This window comes from Paracoccidioides brasiliensis (assembly GCF_000150735.1).
Source record: "Paracoccidioides brasiliensis Pb18 unplaced genomic scaffold supercont2.10, whole genome shotgun sequence".
NCBI lineage: Eukaryota > Fungi > Ascomycota > Eurotiomycetes > Onygenales > Ajellomycetaceae > Paracoccidioides > Paracoccidioides brasiliensis.
In genome coordinates, this window is record NW_011371367.1 from 141,991 (window position 1) to 159,396 (window position 17,406).

General features: G+C 41.5%; 4 protein-coding genes across 4 annotated transcripts; 3 read left to right on the forward strand and 1 right to left on the reverse strand.

Annotated features, from left to right (window-relative positions):
• Positions 1–214: 214 nt before the first annotated feature.
• On the reverse strand, positions 215–5,349 carry PADG_06945 (uncharacterized protein; the record flags this gene model as incomplete). Its single annotated transcript, XM_010764045.1, has 4 exons — positions 215–534; positions 611–4,541; positions 4,607–5,051; positions 5,252–5,349. The coding sequence occupies 4 exons, from the start codon at positions 5,347–5,349 to the stop codon at positions 215–217; spliced, it is 4,794 nt and encodes a 1,597-aa protein (XP_010762347.1).
• A 2,150-nt stretch (positions 5,350–7,499) lies between these two features.
• Positions 7,500–7,961, forward strand: PADG_06946 (uncharacterized protein; the record flags this gene model as incomplete). Its single annotated transcript, XM_010764046.1, has 2 exons — positions 7,500–7,717; positions 7,769–7,961. 2 exons carry the CDS (start codon positions 7,500–7,502, stop codon positions 7,959–7,961), a joined length of 411 nt encoding a protein of 136 aa, XP_010762348.1.
• A 2,291-nt stretch (positions 7,962–10,252) lies between these two features.
• PADG_06947 (uncharacterized protein) lies at positions 10,253–10,690 on the forward strand (the record flags this gene model as incomplete). Its single annotated transcript, XM_010764194.1, has 1 exon — positions 10,253–10,690. One exon carries the CDS (start codon positions 10,253–10,255, stop codon positions 10,688–10,690), a length of 438 nt encoding a protein of 145 aa, XP_010762496.1.
• Positions 10,691–12,573: 1,883 nt separating this feature from the next.
• Positions 12,574–13,767, forward strand: PADG_12214 (uncharacterized protein; the record flags this gene model as incomplete). Its single annotated transcript, XM_010764296.1, has 2 exons — positions 12,574–13,383; positions 13,474–13,767. The coding sequence occupies 2 exons, from the start codon at positions 12,574–12,576 to the stop codon at positions 13,765–13,767; spliced, it is 1,104 nt and encodes a 367-aa protein (XP_010762598.1).
• Positions 13,768–17,406: the final 3,639 nt, after the last annotated feature.

Below are 17,406 nucleotides of genomic sequence, written 5' to 3' on the forward strand. Positions count from 1 at the left end.
ATACTCAAAGAGAAAAATGATTCAACGCAAGATTCATATTGAACAATAAATAAATCCAACATATCAACAAAACACAAACCTCTCAAACTCTTCTTCCGTAAGATCCAACATTGCTTTTCCGCAGTTTAACACAGGGAACTAACGCAGCCCTCTACTTCCCCTCCCACATCCCCCAAGCAAAACTAAACCATCCTTCCAATGTTTACAACATCATCTACCTCTTCCCCTTTTTCTTAGCCGCCACAACCTTAAACGGCGCATTGCTGGTATCTTCGCGGTGGGCAGCAGACTGGCCCTTCTTAGCAACCTCATTCCACCCATCAGAAGCATTGGAGTCGGAAGTAGTGCCAAAGCCATTGCTACCAGCGTTCAGTGAGGCGGGATCGACAATGCCCTTATCAGCAAGTTTGCGTCGACGAATAAATTCCTCCGCGAACCGGCGCCCATCTAGCGTTTGTGAGTTGGCATAGACGGAATCAGAAATGATTTCGGTCTCAGGAGGGAGGAGGAGCAGTTGTTGGACGAAATCGTCAACTACAGTTTTATTAGCATTTTGACTTCCCATATTGTTATTTCAGGGAAGCTGGGTGATTTAACAGATTGAACTTACCATTTATGGAGCTGTTCAACCCCTTTCCCAACGCGTTCTTAGCCCATTTCATGAGTTCTTCGGTGGGTTTATTCGCATTAGCAGTTTGCGAAGAAACGAGCGCAGACGGTCTTGTAAGGACAGCCGTTGGTCTAGACTTCGCCGCAGGAGCTACAGGAACAACTCTTGGTCCCGCAGGTGCGGCGGGCTGCGGTTTTGGCTTCCCACCAGCTCCAACTGTGGTCCATGCCCCCGAAGGCGCTGCTGGAGGAGCGATCTTGCTAGCAAGATCTGCATAGCGTTTACCGGCAGCAGACATGGGTGCGGTAGTAATAGTATGAGCATTATTCGCAGCAGCCAGACGTTGCTTTCTGGCCTCTTCTTCCTTTTGAATCTGTGCTAGAGTCTTTTTGGGCGCGGAGGAAGAGATTCCAGGGTGCGATTTGCCGGCTATGGGTTTCGCCCATGCTGACGGTGCGCTGGATGGTGGGGTGGCGGGGGATCCACAACTCGCCCAGTTGGCGGTTGATGGTAAGCCTGGAGCGGGGGCGGGAGGTTTGTTCGCGCGTTCCTGTTCAGAGAGCGCACGTCGCGCGGCTGCTGCGGCCTCTTCCAATTTGGCAGCTTTACGAGCTTCGGCTTCTTGAATTTCTTTCAATGAGGGGCCCTTTGGTGCTTCAATGGTTTCCTTCGCCCAGGGTGCGATGGATGTTGTTGGAGTCTCAATTGGTGTCTGGCTTTGTGATCTGGAGCTGGCTGCTAAAGCATCCGCTACGTTCTGTCGATTGCGTTGTGCTGCAGGAGCAGGGAGGGGAGACTGTGATGGTGGAGGAGGAAATGGCTGCGGGATGCCACTATCGACCTTCACCCAAGGAGACTCAGGTTGTACGGCTGGAGGCTGCGTCTGTTGCTGTTGCTGTTGCTGTTGCTGTTGCTGTTGCTGTTGCTGTTGCTGTTGCTGTTGCTGTTGCTGTTGCTGTTGCTGTCGCTGAGCGGATGCGGCTTTTTGGACCTGCTGAGATAGAGAAAGGGGTTCCGCCTCTGTTTGCTGCGGCTGCTCCTGTTGGGTTTGAGTAGGGGGTTTGGAAACATCGTCCGTATGCTCAAATTCGTCTCCAGGAGGAATGGTTGGGGGATGCGTGGGGAGTCCATCAGTTCTCTTAACAATGTCATCATCGGTTTGACGTCTCAACGCATGGAATTGTCTCAGACGCTCATCCCGAGCTTGCTGGTCAAAAATAGAATCTCCTTTGGTTTTGTCGAACTGTTCTTGTTCTTGTTGTAAACGAACTCTGTCCTGTATCATGGATGCAACTTGCTGGGACGGCACAACATTTTCTTGCGGTCTTGCACCGAATGATGGGCCGGCACTGAAAGGAAACTGAGATGGGCGATTGATGTTCATACGATCAACAAAATTTGGTAGTTCCTCCTGGACAGCCATCATATCTTGGGGAAGCATTTGAGGGGGCACGTTGGGCACATTCGGTTGTCGCATATTGGGTTCAAAGTAGCCTGGTACTGCCTGGGGTGGTTGAATAGGCCCCTGTATTGGAGATGGCTGGTATCCTCCTGAGGAGGTTATGTTGCCATAACTTGGTTGGCTATGAAGGCTATGGGCGCTGGAATGATGTTGAAGCTGGGGATGCATAGTAGTGTGAGGTGGATTTTGCATAGCCATCTGTTTCATAAGAACTTGTTGTTGTGCAAGGTGTTCCTTCTGTCTCGCCATCAAATACTGTTCTTCTTGCTTTCTTCTCTCCAGAGCGTTTTGCTGATCGGCAGTCAGAGTTGTGCCAAAACTGGGGAAACTGGTGGGGAAAGGTGGCTGCGCGACCCCAGCTTGAGATGACGACGCACCCCAGGGACCAGGTTGAGTCGAGGGAGGGCCATGAGGAACTCCAATCTGTGGTACTAGGAAGGGCTCACGGGAATTGCCGATACGTCGAACAAGTTGAGCTAACGGTTCGTACTCCGCATCTTCCAGCTTCTTCACTTGGAGCTCTGCAGTAAAGAACCCTGCTTTGAACCAATCGTGCATTTCGAGTCCAGACCACGGGCCCTGAGTGTTGCCTTGAGGGTCGCGATAGATCCAGCGCATCCGATCTGGCATAACCATTTGTCGCTGTTGGGTTGCCGGAAGTTGGGTGTTCGATGAACTGGCACTGGAAAAGCTCTGGGTCGGCTGGCCAGTACCCTCAACTGATGCTTGTGAGGGTGTAATGGAACTTGAAGCATTGGCTGCGGGCAAAGGGGCATAGGACGATGCAACTGTAGAGGTCGGATTGACAGGGCCGGGTTTGTCTCCAGACAAAAATGCGTCTCTTCCAAGATCAAGACCACCGAGCGTAGAGAAAATGCCACCTCGTGTAACCTGCTCAGTATCTCTCCTCGATATTCCAGTATCAAAGGGGCTGGTACTGGCGAGGTTCCTATTCTCAACTTGCTGCCTCATTGAACCTTCAATTCCTGTGGAATCAGGGCGCATTTGTTCACCACGCATCTGGTCCTGCATTGCTGGAGGAAAGAGGGATCCCATTTTGCTCGCCCGAGCAGCACCAGGAAGACTGGTATGCGATCCAAAGAAGCCACCCCCTCCAAGAGTTGCAAGACTTGGGGATTGCAAATCTGCCATTGATCCAAAAATTGGATCACCAAACCCAGATGCAAAGCCAGATCTTTCTCGGGTAGGAGTACCAGCTGTCGCATTCGTAGGCCAGCCACCAGCAGATCCAAGAGATGGTAGACCGCCAAGGCCGGTCAAGCTTGAAAACCCACGGCCCGGACCGACGCTTGATGTTTGGCTGCGGTCACCAGCTGAGGGGTCAACTGTAGATCCTCCTCGACGAATAGACCCAAACCCACCCATTCCCTGGTCTTCCGGTATATCACTGAGGCCGGACAAGTGGGTATGTTGGATGTCAGAACCATCTGTGTCGATATCGTCTGCATCAACTCTCTCACCTTGGGGGCTCTGGTAAGGATTCGTATTAGTCGGACTCATTGGCTCATGCACATGATGATTGGGAGTCTGCTCTGATTGGTATTGCTGGCTTCCTACAAGGTCTCGAAAACTGGGTCCGCCCGATGTCATGCCAAAGGACAGGCCAAACTGGTCAATTCCAGATGTAGAAGTTCCAGTCGCAGGAGCATCCAAGTCCTGACCACCAAGTGCTGCACTCCCGCTCCGTGGCTCATCGACGAAAGGGTTGGTCTCACTGCGAGTCATGCGTGTCTTCATAGGCTCTCCCCAGGATTGCTGCTGCACCTGCGGACTGGTATCCTCGGTTTCGGGAAGACGATCTAAAGCAGCAAGAGATGGTTTTTCCTTAACGTTGGACATGACATCTTCAGAGTTTTCTTTAGCAAGCAGACCCTTAAATCGACTTTCCCCACGTAGGCTACCTAAACCCGACTTTTTCTCGCCACTGCCTGAGGTTCCGCCCATGGGCCCCAGAGAAAAGCTACCAAACGCACCCATTGGAGAAAAAGCTGAGTTGTGGGACGAGGGCCACGGAGAGGCTGAAGCACTTGAAGTTGTGCCAACGGGGCCTGTGGTACTGCGCTTTAGAGTCCCAGATGGAGAGCTTATATCAAGACCTGTATCACGGGAATTGTTTTCCATATCCTTCTCCTCCATTTTCGTCTCTGACTCGCGGAAATCGGTCTTTCGACGAAGCAGCGATGGCGGTGGAGTGGAGATGCTCGTATCGTCCCTTAAAAAACGAGAATTTCCAGTGGGAGACATTGGGTTCACCGAAGAATCACCGGTCCCACGACGCCGTGGCGCGGTACGTGCGGATCCTGGAGAGGAAGTGTTGAAGGATCCAAGATGAGACTGGGAATGAGAGACGGACGATTTACGAGCCGCATTTCCCCCAGCACCGGAATTATCCTTTGAGCCACCTTGGGGAGGGGGCTTTAACGGGGAGTTAACAGAGCCAGAGAACAACTATAGAAACAGAAATGCTGGTCAGCCTTATAGCGACACGATCCCCTGAAAGGCCCTGTACATACATTTTTTTCTTCATCGTTCATTTCAGTCAATGCCAACGGCTGAGCCTGTCCACTATGATCCCAACAAACTTCGGGGCCGGCGTGGCCATCTTTAATGTCCTCCCGTTTGTTCCAACTACCATTAACGGTGGAGGCGTTGTCGTCATGGGGGTTCCAATCAGCCATGAAATAATCAGTTATGTGCTTTCCCCAGCTCCCCGAATCCTGCTGGCTCTTGTAGAAACTTAAAAGTTGGTCCTTGGAGTACCTGCTATCACTGGATGTGGCGGTACGCGGGGAACCTGAATGATAGTTGGAATTAAGATGCGGAGGGATATATGCCGCAACAGAAGGCGTAGAGGTGGATGACGACGTGGTCTGCGCGTTATCTCGGGTATGAGATAAGTTCGCTGCAAGAGAAGGGCGACGGAAGGTTTGAGTAGCCCCATTCATACGAGTGCGAGACCTGTAGGTCGAAAGTAGGGTGAATATCAAATTAGCTTGCATGCCAGTACGACAAAACACAAAACACACAAATCAGTGGGCGAGATGGCGGTAAACGACGGTCCCAATTTCAATGATAGGAGAGAGATGCGACAAAACACGAAAATTTCCAGTCAGAGGGAGCAAGACCAATGAATGTGTTAACAAAGAGGGATCATTTACCATTCCCCGCTTCCGGTTCCGTCTTTCCTTGTGCCAGACGAATCATGGACGTTGCCAGCTGCCGCTGAGGCAAAGCTTGATGGAAGTGGTGAAGGCATGCTAGCTAAATTCTCAGATATTCGTTATAACGAGATGTCTACAAAAACTGATAGACAGTGACGGGGCAATTTAGGTGAGGTGGGTCCAGTTGGTTGCTGTCGCGGTAACAGTAAAAAAAAAAAAAAAAAAAAAAAAAAGGCAGGTCAGGCGACTAGTTAAAATAGAGGAAGTGGGGATAGAATAGAAGATACGGAAAAGAGGAAGGGCTTGCTAGAGGGAGTGGGCAACTGGGTGCACACGGTACAGGAAGTGGAAGACAGGAAGGCTGGCAGAATTCGAAGCAGATTTGCAGAAGAAAAGAGACGGAGGTTGGAGTGTTGGAGAGTTGCAGGTTGAAGGTTGAAGGTTGAAAGGTTATGTTTTCACCTTCTTTAAACTAAGTGGGTGGGCAAAAAAAAAGGGCGTGCCAGGCCAATAAGCGGCGGGGGGTGGTAGTAGTCTTGTACACTATGCACACTGTAGCCACTCAGCGCCCCCCTTTCATTAAGCAAGACTGGGACGCCAAAAGAAGGTATTAGACCTAATTAATTCATCCGTTCCCTAATAATAGCCTTTGCAAATCTTTAGTGGTTTATAGCGAGATTCTGCCGAGGGCGTGACGATGAGAAAGTAAATAATATCTGCAGGGCGGCTCTTCTTTACTTTGACAAAGTATATTTTCCCTTACATGTTGTTCCTCTACAAGTCGGTGCAAGTAGGTGGGCTGGCTACATATCTCGTCAATCCACATCCACATGCTTCATGAAGGACCAGAAGACGTGAAAGGTAGTTGTCGCCAAAATAATGAAAGAAATGCAACCAGGGCTAGATACGTGTACATCTACTCTGTACGTGTCTATCCGGATCATATGTATGTAAAAGGGCTAAATTTCTCGTCCCAGATTCCGGGCTCTTTATGCCCGTTCAGCGGTTAAGGTTGCTCTGTCGATGGAATGACTGGTCGATAATTCTACTAATCATACTGCCACTCGACTGTCACCTTGTTGCCACCCACTTCCAGTATCGAATATGTACGTACAACTTAAGCAACCAAACATCCATCAATCGTCGCGAACTTCACCTCATACGGGCTAAATTCTCTTTATTTGGCAATTCTGGTACTCCAGACTAGCTTCTCATTCGTATTTGGCAGCATCATTCTCGCATCGTCGAGCCAGTTTGATGGACATCTGTCTTCATTCAGCCAACGACGCGTCGTGTGGCTCATGGATCTGCTTGTCTATTATATAACCGCGGAGTATGTCCTTCCAGGGACATCTAGAGGATTCATATAGTCCTCCTATATCCTTAGAATACTTTCGAAGTTTATCTTTCCTCTGGCTCTCAGTATATCAAGATGCAAACATCGCTAACCAACTCACTGCGGGCTGAATGATGCATTAAAAGTGAAAAACTGGTTTGCTGTTTCTTTTCAACCGCTTCCTATATCATGGAGGGGGTCGACGGCGCTGTTTGTGGACTATATGGACTTTCAGCAGAGATTGTGCTGTATACCATGTTTTCCATCTTTCCCCGAAGCTTGCTTCATGAAGGCACATACGTGGTTGATTGTCACGGCACACAGTGCAAACATTTTCCTTGTCAGGAAAACGCGTTGTAATATGTCCAGGAGAATGAATTATTATATCTCTCCTCCCTCTTCCTCCTAAGGAGATTCCCTTTCCGTCTTGTCAGACTTAAATTTCCTCTAAACTAAATTCTACTGCCGCCACGTTCCATTATATATCTATCGGGTGGGTTCCCTTCTCGCGGAGCGCCCTGAGCCTCTGAAGCTCAGAGAAGATAATATTCTATTCATTCCAACCCGTTATATTGGAACATACCATATCATGTCGTCCCCTTTCCGCCATCGGCGGGAAAGACACGAGAGAAGCTGGATTCCACCGCCCCGTTTAGATCCCGAAGTTTTGGACAATCTACCTGCGCAATACCATCCAGAACGCCCTCCCACCATTTATTATTTCAACCCAGACTGGCATGCCCCTCCCGAACGTCGATACTTTGGAAGTCCCCTACAAAACAACTATCAAATCATTTACATGAGAATTTATGATTCCACAGGCTCCCCTCTTTTACCCAGCAGCACGTCTCGGCTCTCAAGACCTTGGATACATGGAATACTGTGCGGACTCTCACATATGCAGACATCATGATTCAAGAGCCCGTATTCGACCGTGTCACCGTCTACTTCAACTTTAGACGTTTTCTCACGGGAAACCCAATATATCCGACATCCACATCCCCACTACTCCAGACACACTCTCCTTCATCGGGATTTCCCCTGGCCCCCCGCGAATCACATTATCGCCTTTTCTCCATTCTAAAGAAGAGGGCGAAAACACACTCCCCATCCACCACGACGTCTTCGTGAACCATTATAAGCTTGAACCCCAATTATCCCGATCCAAGCATTCATAGCCTCGCAAATCTCCGTGGTTCACGCTTCCAGAGCAACGGTGAAGATGAACGTTTAGACGGCTTTGTCAGTCGTATCATGTTCGTGCCTCATATCGAAGTGGTACTGAACGCCGGAAGGTTCGCCCAGCAGCGACGAAGGGGCCGTCCGAGAAATCGAGAGTGGAATGGTGTCTATTCGCTTGACCAGGCGTGAATCTAGCGACTCTTGAAGACGGGTTTCTGATCTTTTCTGTGGTTGTATTCTGTTTGCCGTCTTATTTCTTATCTGATCGATCGGTTTGATCGGTTGTTTACCTCTTGTGTCTTAAGCCCTTACTGCTATCCTTATGTTCTCAAGCACTTTCCAATCGCTTCCTAACCAAAACTAAAACCAATCATTTCTTCTTCAGTGTCTTGTTCCCGGAAATTGCAATATTTTCCAAAATCCAATTTCACAATATTTCGCTCCCCCATTCTTCGTCACAATTTTCCAAATACAGCGAGTTTCTACACGGAATACTCCACGTCCGTGAGCTTGTTCGAAGTGTCGCCAAAACGTGCGTATTTTCCTCGCCTATTGTTGGGAAAATATTGTTCAAATATTCTCCTATATATAAGAGTAACAGTTTGGTTTTCATGGTCAAACGCCACTTTGGCCACAGCGCGTCACGTGTAGGCAATATGTTACTACCTTCCCTCTTGGCAAAAGAGATAACAAACTTCGCGGGGAATCAGAATAATGAACTGCAAAAATGGAATTGAATGCAGACCGATTGTTTAGCATACTTCACCACAGAGCATTGAAAGGAAATGAACATGGTTTGGCTTGTTCAGATAGATAAGGAAAGAAGGGAGAAATTTATGAATAACTCAAATAAACAACAATTTGTGGTCGGTGGCTGCATAGAGGCTCATATCAAAATCAGTTTGAACATTGTTCCCAGTGAGTTCAGCTTTAATGTGTAAAGAAGTTGGGTCCACGTTTTTATCAACTCTGGTTCAACCTCATCTAAAACAACAGTCTACTAGAGTCACGCTGCAACATAGATACATATATTATATCTCTTCAACCTCACCACCCTCAACACCAGGGTTAAGGGTATTAGATTAGATTAAGAATTAAATTTAATAATTAAGAGTAAGAATCTGAGAAATATGACAAAATCACCGCCATTAAGCGCATATAGATATATGTGAGATATGATTAGCGTATGTAACTTAACGAGAGGATATCTCGATTTATAGTATAATAAACCACATATGAAGTCTGTGTTTACAGTTGAACATGGCTTTAAAAAGAGTTGAATGTGGTTTACAAGTTGAGCTCACTTCTTTTTTAACATCAGGGTTAGGTGTAGATTAGGATTGGAATTAAATTAGAATTAGAGATTAGAATTAGAATAAGTTGGAGGTTAAGGTTAGAGTTATTTACAAGCATAGAGATTGTTTGGTACGATGTAACTAGATGGTGTCATGATTTTATCATAACATAAACCACGCTGAAGGTTGGTTTTACTGGCTGCAATTTAAAACCATGCACGCCTGGCAAGCCTTATGTTTGTCAGAGCTCATCGATGAAGAATATTTTACATGTTCCTTTAGACTCTATTACATGTTTGATGCAATGAGGTAAGCAACGATCTCATTATTCAGAATAGCCCGTCGATCCCATATGTTCAATAACAACTTGTTATACCAATACACAAAACAGGAACGAGATGGATGCCTTCATCATCCCTTAACTACTTTCCGCGTCAGAGAGGTTCAGTGCCTATAAGACGCAGATTCCGACCAAGTATTATTGACTCTCATCGATGCCTATCGAGCTGGATTTAATTGCAATTGGTTCCAAATCTTCGATCAACTTCAACCGTTCATGGGGACAGCGAAAGCGGGGTAACTACATCACAAGCATGGCAGCCGTGGGTGGCATCCAGAGCCGCCGCAGACTCTGTGTGCCGGAGGGATGATTTTTGAAGCCAAGCCCGCGGTCGAAGTCCGCGGTCGAACCAATGAATAAAGAATACTAAAATAGGCCTGGACCAGGCAACAGAGATCCACGACCCTTTAAAATCCTCAATGGACACCCGTTTCACCTTTCGAGTTCAATAGAATAACTAATATTCCATACTTCCAAAATCCCACAAATATAGAAATACAAAATATCAATATCCCTATACCCCCCCCCCCCCCCCCCCCCCCCAAATTTCCCACACGGAGAAAAAAGAACAAAACCCCCCCATTGTGCCCGAGGGCCGGGAAAAAAAAAAAGAAAAAGGAAAAAAAATGTCCCCGGGGTTTTAAGGGGGGTCCCGGGTGTTTTATCCGCCCTAAATGGTGGACTTTATATGAAAAGGGGGGTTCCTCCCAGGCGCTTCCGCCATTTAAAAGAAAAGAGCCCCCCCCCCCCCCCCCCCCCCCCAAATTCGCCCAACGCGAACAACAGCGCAAATCCCCCCAATTGCGCTCGACGCCCGAAAAAACCAAAAGCAAAAGCGAAACAGAATGTCCGCCGTGCGTGAAGCCGGCGTGCTCGGGCCTGTCGTCGCGCTCAATATCTGGACATTCATCATCGAAGGCTGGATGTACTCCAAGCGCATCCCAGCTATTGAAAAGTACAAAGTCACCATCGACCCCACAATAACCAAGGAGCAGTTCGCGAACAAATTCCCACCCCACATTCGCTGGATCGCGGACAACTACAACCATCTCATGGAGCAGCCGACGCAGTTCTACGCCATTGCTCTTGCGGTTGCGCTGCTGCATGAGCGCAGGGGCAGCTCAGCAGATGTGGCAATGGCGTGGACATATGTGGGACTGCGTGTTCTTCATAGTTTGGTGCAGTGCTCGACCAACAAGATCATGAGGCGGTTTTTGATTTTTGTTACATCGTCGGCTGTGTTGTTGGGGATGACGCTTAATGCCGCGAGGTTGGCGTTTTAGATTTGGGGTTTATTGTAACTATCCGTGGAGTGGATTGCACGGGATAACTAGTTGAGATGGATTGAATTGGTGTTGATTATGGACGCCACAAAAGAGGGTTGCTTTCCCGGCTATGTGGTTGTGCACTTGAACAAAAAGTAATTACTAACGGCTCCCGCTTGGTAGTTATGGGTCGGGGGAACGACCAGGGTTGAATGATGGAATATTATGTGTAATGGCCGTCAGAAGTGCTAACGGAGCACACACAAAAGCCAATATACGCTTTGGGCAGTATGCAGAGTCTCCTTTTGCTAGAGAACAGCGTTCAGCATTGTATCTTGAACCATTGAATCTCAATGATTTGGGGCAACGAGGTTTTATAGAAATCCACTCTTGAACTAGACCTCACAAGTACAGGCGTCCTCTCGAGCTCACATTCTGGCAGCACTCTGATGAACAACCCCCTGTGCACAGATTGCCCATTCGACAGGTTCTGCTGATCCTAACCTAGATATAGAGATCCCCATCTAGCACGTCACATCCAGTTGCCATTAAGATCTATTTTGCTGCTAATGACGTTATGTGAAGTCCTTTCCTCTCTCTTTTCCAGCTGGATATCATCACTGAGAGGAATAATCTTCACGGAATAAAGGCCCTTGTGCAAAAATTTGACATCTCAGCGTAGCCAGAGCAAGCCTACCTACTGGGTTGTTAACGAGTAAAGCAAACTATTCCTCGTGTTGAGCGAACCAGTGCTTCTGACCAGTGCCGCCCCCCAAAATATCCACCGAAAACGCCACAAAAGAGCTCTTTCATTTACTCATTTACTCGGAATTCGGAAATCGCTAGACGCTGTCATGCTCGAAACTTGATTTTTGTATATAATTTAGCAGACGTAACTAAGTCGTAGTTTAACATGGGGGTGAAGTGAGCGATCCGTGGCTGTAAAAAAGCCTGGTGAAATTCACAGATATTAACGAGCGAAGCTTAGTTCAAATGAAATAAATGGTGGCTATTCACTTATTGGATCCTGAGCTATTCTTATCCGATACCTCACGATTCAGATTCATCGTGTGAAAGAGATATAGAAGAAGTTGTCAACGCTGTTTAGAAACACAATTTCGCGATACCAGAACTGATTCCCATTTCTCATGACAAACTATCCGGCAATGCATCCAGCGCAGTGTTGGGCGTCTGTCCATCTCTTGACTTGGATAACTAGCTATGTGAGAATCCTGCGGTGCCACTTTTCTGCCGTTTCAGGACATTCGTTTGTAATTTCGCTGAGATTCGAAAATGATGTCCGTAATCATTGATGCGAGTGGTGTGTCTGTCAGACATCATTCAGTTACTATCAGCGCTATTCTTCAGCAGCAGACGGATTGTCTGTTTGAACAGCGACCTCGATATTGAGATCAATATCGGTTCTTCACACACCCTATTTTCCCATATTTCTTTCTTTTACCGATATCTGCCTAAAATAATAAACTTCATTCTTATGCTTACCGAGGAACCATTACTCTCTCCCTAGGGTATGTCGGCTAACTAACCGTCGGCTAAACCTAGAAAACATAATCTCAAGATAAAGAGTTGATATCGGTCAACGACAGCACCACATATATCTCACGGTGGAATTGGCTCCTCACACATCCTTTCGACAGCTTGTGGGTGCATATGCTTTCCCCCCTTGATTTGTAACTAATAGTTACATCGTCTGACCGATATATCCATTCAGGGACAATTCAAAAATCAAATGTAATCATTGAAATTTTGATGCACTGTATCGAACTCGGGCCAAGATATCTCACACATTAACCCATAGAGGGACTAAATAAAACAAATAAAAAAGCACGGAGATATTTCAATCAATCACCATTTTCTCACAATTCCAATTGGCCCGCAACATGCCCTATTCCATTACCATCGATCCCATAGATGGGAAACCTGGCAAACCAGGCCAAGTTTACTACCCCCTCGCTCTCAAGACCGTTCCCATCCCAACCCCACAAGGCAGCGAACTCCTCATAAAGCTAACGGCTGCTGCTCTTAATCATCGAGACCTTTTCCTCCGCCAACACCTGTACCCGGGAGTAACTTTTGGTGTACCTCTGCTAGCGGACGGAGTCGGCATCGTAATCTCCACTGGCCCAGACGTCAATGAGCCTCAATCATGGCTCGGAAAGCGAGTTATTCTGAACCCGGGAACCGGCTGGGATGATTCAGAGGAAGGCCCCGAGTCTCCAACGGGATACTCAATCATGGGCGGAACAAAGTTCAATCCTAAGGGAACACTGCAGGAATATGTCACGCTTGACATAGGTGAGGTTATAGAGGCACCTACGCACTTGACGGATGCGGAGGCAGCGGCGTTGCCGCTGGCGGGCCTCACGGGATGGCGAGCGCTGGTGACGAAGGCCGGAGCGAAGAACTCGAGCAAGGGGGCTGCCATTGTGATCACCGGCATCGGCGGTGGAGTTGCACTGATGGTACTAAAGTTCGCTGTTGCGAGGGGTGTGCATGTGATTGTGACGAGCGCGAGCGAGGAGAAGATTAAGATGGCTGTGGCGCTGGGAGCTAAGGGGGGAGTAAACTACAAGGACAATGAGTGGGAAAAGAAGGCATTGGCGTTGCTGCCGCCTGGCAAGAAGAATTTCGACGCTATTATTGATGGCGCCGGCGGTAATTCGATTGAGAAAGGGGTTAAGTTGCTGAAGGTATGATTGAAGCAATTTGCCCTAGATTTCCGAGGAAACAAATGTTCTCCGCTAGATGAGTGGTAGAAATTGCTAACAACCCATCAACAGGCTGGCGGCGTGATCTCCGTATACGGCATGACCGTCTCGCCTAAGATGCCATTCATCACTCCTGCATTCCTCAGAAACATTGAAGTCAAGGGATCGACTATGGGGTCTCGGAAGGAATTCAGGCAAATGATAGCTTTTGTCAATGAACACAAGATCAAGCCTATTATTTCTCGCGTTGTACAGGGAATTGATAATATCAAGGCCATTGACGGGCTGTTCGATGATATGAAGAATGCAAGCCAGTTTGGCAAATTGGTTATCGAGATTGGAAGCACTGGTGATAGTAAGTTGTGATTAATGTATGTCCTTGTTGGTTTTCAGGGTTGGTCTGTTTGAATAGATTATATCCCCCAATAGTTAATATGAAAAATGAGCACACATAATATCCATTAACTCATATCAAGATCATTCAGATCTCGAACTACATGTATTGGTATATATTCGGCCAATCGGGTTTAATACGAACAGTGTAACCTTTTTTTTAAAAAAAAAGCCCCTAATGTCAAAAACCGCAGGAGTTCCGGGAGGATAATCAAGGATTTTACTATTTAAAAATGAAATGTACATTCATATATAGCTGGATGTGCCAGGCAAATTCTACAGTAGCTCATCTTATTTCCAAGGCCGGCTCCGTAGCGGATCGAAAGATTCGTCCATCATCCTCACCAGGTTATTTAATTATTGGTTTCTTCCACACACAGAGAGTAGTCTCGTGTTTGGTGAATTTCAATGAACTGTGTATTTCAAACTATCCATCCCATCTTTCCATTGTGACAAGCGGGACACAATTGGAATTGATATTTTATCGATATGTAAGAAATATGAAGTTCATTGCGTCACAACTTGATAGCCTCATCAATTAAGTAAGTTAATATGGTTAATCTGCCACACTACAAACTCCTTTCGTGTCCCTTAACTTTTTCAAACCCCTCGACCTCATCTCATCAAAATGCTCAGTGATGATGATATACAGGCAATGATTGTTGTTTTGAAATCACAGTTGAAGCCATGTTATGCTGTCATTTCAAGATTTTAAATTATATTGATGCAGAGATTCAAAGTGTGGTTTTACAGTCTATATCGTAACGAAATTCACAAGGAAATAGAATTCCCAATGGAGCGGAAGATCAATTCAAGATATCTTCAATTCTCTAACTCATTCATCCTAACGTGCAATTATGATATCAATTTACAGTAAAAAACACAAGAAACTCTACAGAAAGAGAGGAAGAATTGAACTCACAATATCTGCTAATAGAAAGCAAGAAATAATCTCAATTGCTGAAAGCAGCAGGCTTATTTAACATTTTCTATATCATAAATAATCAACTAACAATAAAGTGCAATAAAAAGACCTTTTCTTATAATACAATTAAAACTTAGACATGGCTATTTTGAATACTATATAAAAGAATTAAAGATTTTACAAATTCAAATAAATGTGATTTCTGTGATTTAGTTGAATGTTCAGATCATATTTTAATAAACTGCTCTTTAAAGAATGTGTAAAAGAAACTCAAAGAAAAGTACTTTAGTAATAGTCAATTGAACATGCTTTTTCTTTTCAATACTATACTAAAAAGAAAGTTTTTATTAATTTTATAAAAAAATCAAAAACCATATCTAGAGAATAAATTTTAAATTTAAATAAGATCTTTATCTAAAATATATAATACATAGATATTAAATTTAGATATTATTTTATTTTTTATATTTTTATTAATATGTTATTATTTTTTTTAACTATAATTTTCTTTATTTTTTTAATATTTTTTTCATAATTATTATTATTATTATTATTACTATTATTATTACTATTACTATTATTACTAATTTTTATAAAATAAAAAATGTATAAGCTTATTTTTTATTATATATTTATTTAAATGTAATTTTATTCTGAAATAAAATTCAATAAATTATATTTATTAATTTATACTTATAAATTAGATCTATAAAATAGTTAAATTTTAGATTTATTAAATAAATATCACAGTTTTCATCATATATATATAAATAAAAAGTAATAATAATAATATAATTAATTAAAAAATTAAAAAATATATATAATTTATATATATAATAATATAGAATAAAATTTATCTAGAGATTAATTAATCTCATAAATCTACTCAATAGAGCAAACTACAATCACTGAATATAATAGACTTTATCTAAAAATTAGCATAGTAATCATCTCATAATTACTTCACAGAAACTGTATAGCAATGATGCTAAGAAAAGAGATAAGATGCTAAGAACAGAGATAAGAAGCTAAGAAAAAAGATAAGGCACTAAAAGCTATATAAAGCAGGTCTTGCCCAGGCTCATCTTAGAGAAATCATTTTAGTATTTCATTGATGTAGCTTATTTAGTTAGTGAATTAAATATCTGTTTACTTGCATCTAGATTGAAGCTGTAACAATATATAAATTTTAAACTAATTGAGAATAAAAATTTTTTACTAAATATATAAATTTTAAATTTAATTATTTAAATTTGACTTATCTTAAATAAAGTTTTAAAAATTTATTTATTTTAAAGTACTTTATTATTATAATTTATTTTTATTAATGAAAACTAAATTTTAAAATTATATAAATATAAATTTAAAATAATAATATATATTTATATTAAATATTTTATTAAAATATTATAATTATTATATTTTAAATATTATTTTATTTAAATTTATTAAAAATTTAAATTAAATAATAATTATATAAAAATAAACTTTTATATTTATAGATATACTTTAATATTATATATAAAAGTATTATATTTACTCTTAATTAAATATTTTTATTTTTTTAATTTTTAAATTTAAATTTTTAAATTATTTTTTAAAAAATTAATTAAACTTTTAAATTTAAATAATTTTAATTTATTTTTTAAACCATTAAAATACTATATATGATTTTTTTTTTCTTTAACTTATATTTAAAATTGATAATAATTTAATTTAAAGATAAGAAAAACTTTTATATAATATTTAATTTTATTACTTTATTAATTTAATTAAAATATATTATAAAGGTCTAAAAAAATTAAAATTAAAAAATTTATAAATTGATTTTAATAAAATAAAAATTAAAAATTAAGTAGATAATTCAAAAATCTTATTTAAATTAAATAAAATTAAATTTATAATTTTAAATTATTTCTTATAGTAATAATTTTTATAATTTTTTAATTAACTATTATATAGCTTATTAAAAATTTATTTTTAATCTTATACTTTACTTAATTTTTTTATTATATAGTTTTTTAATATTAAAAAATATATTATATCTAGTAATTAAAATAGATAAAATCAATAAAAAGATATATAGAAAGTTAAAATATAATAATTTAAATAAAATTTATCAAATTTATTTATAATATAATTATTATATTTATATATAATCAATAATTTATATCTTCTAGCTATATAAATTTTAATATAGTTATTAAATATTTTTTATAATTATATTAAATTAAGTTTATCTAAAATCTAGCTGTTTTTACTAAGTTTAATTATTCAATTTATTAATATAATATAAAAATAAATAAAATTTAATTTATAATATTAAATATTTTACCCATCCCCTCTTTACTTTTATTTTTTAAATTATATAAAAAAATATTTATAATCTTTCTTATTTTAAGACTTTTTTTTTATTATTATATTAATTTTTATTTAAAAAATTAATTTTATTCCAATGTATATTTTTATGTTTAATAATATTTTAATAAAATATAATTAAATTTAATTATAAAATAAAAAATATATTATAAATATTAATAAATATTAAATAAATTATTACTTATTTTTTTATTTTATTTATTAAAATTAATTAATTATATTAATTTAAATCTTTTATATTATAATTATAATTATAGGTTTTATAAAGCTATAGAAACTGTGAAACTATTGAACATATTAAAAAAATG